We start from the raw sequence: 7,856 nt of genomic DNA on the forward strand, positions 1-7,856 counted from the left end.
AAGCTAGTTCATGCATTCATGACCTCTAGAGTGGACTATTGTAATGCACTTCTAGGTGGTTGTCCTGCTTCTTCAATAAACAAGCTACAGGTAGTCCAAAATGCAGCAGCTAGAGTCCTTACCAGGTCAAGAAAATATGATCATATTACCCCAATTTTACAGTCTCTGCACTGGCTACCTATTAAGTTCCGTATCAGTTACAAATTATCATTACTTACCTATAAGGCCCAAAATGGTTTAGCTCCTGCATACCTAACTAGCCTTATACCACACTACAATCCATCACGTGTAGCGCCTCCTACAGGTCACCAGGGCACCACGGCTGAATGGACACCCAGGTGAGGTAAACAAGAGGAAACGTGGACCAGTACCTCTAGGTTCATAAGGAGCAGTAGTGAGAGATTGAAAAAAAAACAGACAACCAACAAAGGTAAGTTAAAATTATATTGAAAGATTTATATCAAGGCAAATGATAAATGAAAATAATTAACAAATGATTTCTCTTTCAGGTAAAGGCAGCAAAAATGGAAGATACTGATGATCAACAAAATAACAATGAAATTACTGATTGATAATAAATGCAAGGAAAATAAATAAACTGAGCTCTGGGTTTGTTTTCTTATTAGAATGATCTGTTATTTATCTTTCTTTATTTTTTTTCTTTTAGGACTTATTCCTTTTAAATCTTTTTGAAATTAAGACTTGTAGTATATTATTTCTAGTTTAGTGTATACAACTTTACTAGTTTAATTTAATTTTTACCTAATTATCTTTTAGATGTTTTTGATCATTTATTTAAATCTTTATAGATTTTAGATTATTTAACTGGAGCTATGCTAGTCTATTTCAATTGTTTGAGTACTCTTTAGATTTAAATTTGAATGTGATATTCAAAGACTATTCAGCAAAAAAAAAAATCTTACATTTCAAATATTTCACCCAATAAACCTTATCTTCAAATTAAAACAATACAGGTATTGAAAAGAAAAAAAAAAATACAATTCAACTGTTAGTGTGTATACAGTTCAAAACATCAATAAATTCAGTAATGGATTTTCAAATAATGTTACCAGTCTCTGAATAAAAAAAAAACAATCGTCCATACCCGAATGAGTAGTATGCAACAATCCAGGCCTACTGTTGTGTTGAACAATCGACCAAAACTAAATGAGACGTTAGATGCATCAATCCAGGCCTCCTTCCATCGTATTGAACAGAATAGCACAAAGGAGGAGAAAAGAAGAGTTTGATGTTTGTTCACTCACAGATTATTTTTCCTCCGTCCGGGGAAAACTAGCAGTGAATCCGCTGAAATCGTTCGATGGTTTCATTTGCAATTGAGATTCGCTGGGAGGCTCGCCATCTTCCATGCGGTGATGAATTCAGTCTGCGTCATCGCCGTGTTCATGTTGAAAAACACTCAAAAATAACTCAAAATCACTCAAGAAACAAAATAAAGTTCAGTTCAAAGGAAAATCAATGTCTTTCTAGACGCTTTATCTGGTTTCAGGTTTCAACTACTAACAGTTTCACTCAGAACGATCTCTGCCGATCTTTCTGCTGAGTCTCCTCTCTCTCAGTCTCTTTCGCGCGCTGGTGACATCATCCGCTTGCTTCACGCTGCGTCTCTCCTGATAGGTCGACAAGTGAACTCTACCTCACATTCTCTTAAAGGCAACATAACATTCAACGATGTACAATTCTTACATTCTCAACATAAAAAAACCACAAGAGAAAAAAAAAACACTTTTTAATCATTTATGAAAAGTTCCAACTTTGCATTTATGAATTAAGTTAATTCACTTTTTCTTTTATTTTTCTGGTTTATTTATTCTTACTCTTTTGTCTATTTGTAATCACTCTGGGTTACACCCTCCCCCACTAACTCTATGCACGTCCCTGTGCATGCAACTAATAGGCTGTGTTACCACGGGTTCAGATGAATTAGAAAAACTGCTTTCCATAATAGAGTCAGTCACGGCTGTACTAAGACTCTGGAATAGAGACTGTACTATTGAAACCAAAGGATTACCCAATTCGGGGTAAGTGAACACTCTTGGTTTCTGTCTAACTCTATTAGACTTTCTGATGAAATTGCCATCATTTTCATTTTGCTCTTGTACAGATTCATGTTCACAGACCTTTTCCGTTTCTTTTACAGGTATGCTCTGATCAGTGGGCGTGTTAGAAGTAACTGCAGGTAAATTTTCATTTACCTCAGGATTATCAGCAGGAAAGTAATTCAAGATAGGTACACTTTCAATTGTAGAATGCTCTGGCCCAGGTGACTGGACAAGCAAGTCCTCAGTTGGAATGTTATCAACAGAGTCCTGAACTACAGTGTTTGAGGAAACATCATTCTGTGACACTTTTTCTGTTTCATAAACCTCAATGAATCTGGTATTTGTGCAGTTAAGAGGATCTCGGTACAGCAGTTCTAAACAGCTATCATCATCAGAGTCAGATTTTGGCTGCTCTTGTACCTCATTACTCGGATTTCTACGAGTTGGCGGACGTTTCCGAGACCTGGACAAATCAACTACCTCTTCAGGTAACTGCAACAATTCACACGGGAGTAAAAGATCCCTATGAAGAGTTCTTAAAGGACCATCTTTGCCTTCTGGCTTAACAGTGTACACAGGAAGTTCACCAGCCTTGTTCACAACAACATATACAAGTGATTCCCACTTGTCAGCCAGTTTATGTTTACCCCTTAGGCGTACATTCCTAACTAGAACCCTATCTCCAGTGTCCAGTGTAGTTTCAAGAACATGCTTGTCAAAACGAGCTTTGTTCCTCTCTCCAACTTTAGCAGCATTTCTCATTGCTAAGTCATAAGTTCCTTGCAACCTAGTCTTCAAATCACGCACATACTGTGAATGCGTCTTAAACTGCTCTCGGTTCTGAGGTACATCAAAAGCCAAGTCTATAGGCAAGCGCGGCTGCCTCCCAAACATCAATTCATATGGGGTAAACCCAGTAGAATCATGTTTGGTGCAGTTGTACGCGTGTACGAGGGGTTTCACAAAAGTACTCCAATGCAACTTATCACACTCTTTAAGCGTACCAAGCATACTTAGGAGAGTACGATTGAATCGTTCAACTGGATTCCCCCTGGGATGGTAAGGGGTTGTTCTGATCTTATGGATTCCCATCAGTTGACAAAGCTCTTTAATAGTCTTTGACTCAAAGTCAGCTCCCTGGTCACTATGTAACTTCTCTGGGATTCCATAAGGGACTATGAAATTCTCCCAAAGAGCTTTAGCAACAGTACGCGACTTCTGACGGGTTTGGCCTTCCTTAAGCTCTCGACATGTCCCTGAAGCAATGAAATTTGCTTCTTCAAGTCAGAAACCGAAGTTTGAGGTGACTCCACCTCATCCGAAGAAGCATACAAGGAGTAAGATGAGGTGCGCTGCTTAGATGTACCAAGATGCTTTTTCATACGGGACTCTTTTGTGCTTTGTTTGTCTTCAGCTGTACGCAACAGCAGCAAAAGTTCTGAAAAAGAAGGGGGATCAGTTTTCTTTTGTTCAAGCTGAAACTCTGAAATGAGGGCATTGTCCCAACAACCCCTACAGAACTGTCTAAGCAAGTGTCGATCAGCCCCATCAGAGGACACACCACCTCTTTTTATGGCCAGCGTCAAAGCTACTTGCAAACGTTGCAAAAACTGGGATGGTCTCTCTCCAGCATCTTGCAGTGTGTTCAAGAATTTAGCAAACAAATCATCGCCATCTTCCACAGCTCCAAAAGCTGAATCTAATAAATCAATATATGCTCTGGGTGTAGCATGAGAACCCAGTGTTCGCACAATGTCTGCCGCTGGAGGCAAAAGACTGTCAATAATTTTTCGAGATCTGACTAGATCAGAAAAAGCAGGATCTTGTAGCATAAGTTCAACGCTGTTGTGCCATGTATCATAATCCACCTCATTCCCTGGACGAGGGGATCTTCCAGAAAAGAACTTTAGCTTGAGAGGAGCATGCATGTGAGAAGCAGCATCTTCACTCTTCACAATATGCTCAACTACAACACGCTGTACTTCTGGGGGATTCACATTAGGGATAGACATTCTGGTTAATGGAACAAATGCAGCATTAGTGAGTGTTTCACGGTTCCCCTGAACTTGACTGACCCGAGGTAAATCCGTTTGGATCTCAGGCATGGCATTCACCATAGTAGGTGGTTGAACAGTTCTCCTAGATTCATCTTCATTTCGAGATACAGGTTCTGTGCATTTTGAAAGCTCCTCATTTAAGATGTCTTCAAAAGATTTACCACTCAGCATTGCAATGCGCTTCAATTCCTCCATAAAGCCCTTGGTGACGCTACTAGCGACTGTTTGAACATAAATACTGGACAAAGCTTTAATCTCATACCTGAGATTGGGCTGATGTGGGCTTTCAAAAATGAATGGCAGCTGAGGCTCTAAGCTCTTCAGTGCACTTCCACTCTCATACTCAATTATCACATTTTTGTGATATGGGGACTCAGGGTTGTCAATGGCAACAATCCTGCCAATGCACCCATATCTGCTAAGATGCTCAGTCAAATCATTGTCCCTCTCGGTATTTGTAATACCACTCACAATAAGTGAGTTCGGAACCTTAACATTCTCTCGCTCAATGACTTCCATTCTTTACAGAGCAATGTCTCTTTAAATTTGTCTGTTCTCTGTTATTAAGATATCTCTCTACTTACTGCTCCTGGCTGGCTCGCCAAAACTGTAGCGCCTCCTACAGGTCACCAGGGCACCACGGCTGAATGGACACCCAGGTGAGGTAAACAAGAGGAAACGTGGACCAGTACCTCTAGGTTCATAAGGAGCAGTAGTGAGAGATTGAAAAAAAAACAGACAACCAACAAAGGTAAGTTAAAATTATATTGAAAGATTTATATCAAGGCAAATGATAAATGAAAATAATTAACAAATGATTTCTCTTTCAGGTAAAGGCAGCAAAAATGGAAGATACTGATGATCAACAAAATAACAATGAAATTACTGATTGATAATAAATGCAAGGAAAATAAATAAACTGAGCTCTGGGTTTGTTTTCTTATTAGAATGATCTGTTATTTATCTTTCTTTATTTTTTTTCTTTTAGGACTTATTCCTTTTAAATCTTTTTGAAATTAAGACTTGTAGTATATTATTTCTAGTTTAGTGTATACAACTTTACTAGTTTAATTTAATTTTTACCTAATTATCTTTTAGATGTTTTTGATCATTTATTTAAATCTTTATAGATTTTAGATTATTTAACTGGAGCTATGCTAGTCTATTTCAATTGTTTGAGTACTCTTTAGATTTAAATTTGAATGTGATATTCAAAGACTATTCAGCAAAAAAAAAAAATCTTACATTTCAAATATTTCACCCAATAAACCTTATCTTCAAATTAAAACAATACAGGTATTGAAAAGAAAAAAAAAAAATACAATTCAACTGTTAGTGTGTATACAGTTCAAAACATCAATAAATTCAGTAATGGATTTTCAAATAATGTTACCAGTCTCTGAATAAAAAAAAAACAATCGTCCATACCCGAATGAGTAGTATGCAACAATCCAGGCCTACTGTTGTGTTGAACAATCGACCAAAACTAAATGAGACGTTAGATGCATCAATCCAGGCCTCCTTCCATCGTATTGAACAGAATAGCACAAAGGAGGAGAAAAGAAGAGTTTGATGTTTGTTCACTCACAGATTATTTTTCCTCCGTCCGGGGAAAACTAGCAGTGAATCCGCTGAAATCGTTCGATGGTTTCATTTGAAATTGAGATTCGCTGGGAGGCTCGCCATCTTCCATGCGGTGATGAATTCAGTCTGCGTCATCGCCGTGTTCATGTTGAAAAACACTCAAAAATAACTCAAAATCACTCAAGAAACAAAATAAAGTTCAGTTCAAAGGAAAATCAATGTCTTTCTAGACGCTTTATCTGGTTTCAGGTTTCAACTACTAACAGTTTCACTCAGAACGATCTCTGCCGATCTTTCTGCTGAGTCTCCTCTCTCTCAGTCTCTTTCGCGCGCTGGTGACATCATCCGCTTGCTTCACGCTGCGTCTCTCCTGATAGGTCGACAAGTGAACTCTACCTCACATTCTCTTAAAGGCAACATAACATTCAACGATGTACAATTCTTACATTCTCAACATAAAAAAACCACAAGAGAAAAAAAAAACACTTTTTAATCATTTATGAAAAGTTCCAACTTTGCATTTATGAATTAAGTTAATTCACTTTTTCTTTTATTTTTCTGGTTTATTTATTCTTACTCTTTTGTCTATTTGTAATCACTCTGGGTTACACACGCTCCCTAAGGTCACAAAACACTTGACTTTTGGTAGTTCCTATTTTAAATTGTGAGTGTAGTTGTATCTGATCAAATGTGCATTGTTATTCTTTAGCTTAGCTTAAATTTTACTTTGATGGAACAGCAGCTATGCTAATGATGTCTCTATTTTGTTTCTATGTTTTGCCACGGGATGTAACTAGGATTTACACAAGCTCCAGTCTGTATCCAGAACACCTGAGAAGAGATGATGCTGACCATCAGAGGACCCTAGATGATGCTAACTCTGAATCAACAACAGAACCAACTAATATTGCTACAAGTGTGACTGCATCATATAATAATTATTAATTATTAATAATATTAATAATGTTCATCATCTGGCTGACTCCGTCTTGTATACATTTTTCTACAAATCCTGTCATACGTGCACAAACTGACAGTCACCACTTATAAGCTATTACTAAATATTGTAGAAACATAATTTTCTGTAAAGTTGCTTTGTAACGATTTATATTGTAAAAAGCGCTATACAAATAAACTTGAATTGAATTGAATTGAATTGAATGAGCGGCGGCCGCTGAGCTTGAAGGTGGGCTGGTTCTGGATCGGGGTCAGATACTCACCAGTCTGGGAGGTCCATGGAGAAATGGTAGCCCTGAGCTAAGACAGCAAGTTAAGAGTAGCACTGACCAATGCCATTGCCGCGACGAGCCCGCAGAACTTCCAGAACATGGTAGATGGTAGGTTTAGGCGGTGAAGCAAGTGGCGATTTCCATGATTGCGTAGGGGAAAAGGCAATAAAACAAAAGATTTACAAAAAAAAATTGAAAAAAAAATGAGAGAACGGCACTGCTTTCTTTTTGTTTTAGGTTCGGTTTTCTGTCATGGTGTGCCAACTGAGAAGGGGAGAGAAAGCGAAGGAGAATCCAGAATAAAAACAGACTTTATTTCTCACATATATACGGGGGATCGAAGTACAATACCGGACAGCAAACTCAAAACAGGAAACCATTAAATACAGGACTAGAGGAGGGACACAAAGAGGAACAACCTAAAAATCAATGACAAAATGAACATTGGAAACATCTGGCACAAATAAACCATATCAGGGAACAGAAATGTTGAGCTCCTCAATGTAAGGCAGTTATGAAAGGCAAAAAACACAGAGAGATCAAAGAGCAACGAATGCTCACGCCCCCCAGATCCTCTCTGAATAGAGATGAGATGTTTCTGAAAAATGCATTGCCTTTGAAGGGTGTTGTTACCTGGGTTACCATTTTCTTTCTTTGTGTAGCATTTTGGAATTAAGTTTGTCATGGAAGTGAGAGGATTTGGCAATGAAATGAAATGAAAAGCATGAAGATGTACTGTGGCCTAGCTAGAGCTGTGAGGACAGCCTTCAAATACTCAGTATGAAAAACTGCTATTGGTTAATCACAAAAAATTACATAAGCTGTACTGTTTCTGTAAGTGTGTCAGTTCTGGACAGTCAGAAAACACATCAAACTGATGGATGGGACTCATTCATGTACTTAAATCTTAAGTTTATTCCTAC

At 38.0% G+C, this 7,856-nt stretch overlaps 1 protein-coding gene across 2 annotated transcripts; it reads right to left on the reverse strand.

Annotated features, from left to right (window-relative positions):
- Window positions 1-292: 292 nt before the first annotated feature.
- On the reverse strand, window positions 293-6,309 carry LOC127933896 (uncharacterized). Of its 2 annotated transcripts, none has more exons than XR_008147596.1 (2): window positions 5,549-6,309; window positions 293-373 (listed from the first exon to the last, which is right to left on the reverse strand). XR_008147596.1 is itself a non-coding variant. In XM_052531005.1 (2 exons), exon 2 carries the CDS (start codon window positions 4,637-4,639, stop codon window positions 3,239-3,241), a length of 1,401 nt encoding a protein of 466 aa, XP_052386965.1. In that variant the 5' UTR covers window positions 4,640-4,814; window positions 5,549-6,309; the 3' UTR covers window positions 431-3,238. The 2 variants fall into 2 exon arrangements, 1 of the variants encoding a protein (XP_052386965.1); XM_052531005.1 differs by lacking the exon at window positions 293-373 and adding an exon at window positions 431-4,814.
- Between the last annotated feature and the right edge of the window lie 1,547 nt (window positions 6,310-7,856).

Source organism: Carassius gibelio, chromosome A18 (genome assembly GCF_023724105.1).
Source record: "Carassius gibelio isolate Cgi1373 ecotype wild population from Czech Republic chromosome A18, carGib1.2-hapl.c, whole genome shotgun sequence".
Taxonomy (NCBI): Eukaryota; Metazoa; Chordata; class Actinopteri; order Cypriniformes; family Cyprinidae; genus Carassius; species Carassius gibelio.

Coding starts and splice junctions, on each gene's coding strand:
- LOC127933896 (XM_052531005.1), bottom strand. CDS start 4,639: ATGGAAGTCATTGAGCGAGAGAATGTTAAGGTTCCGAACTCACTTATT.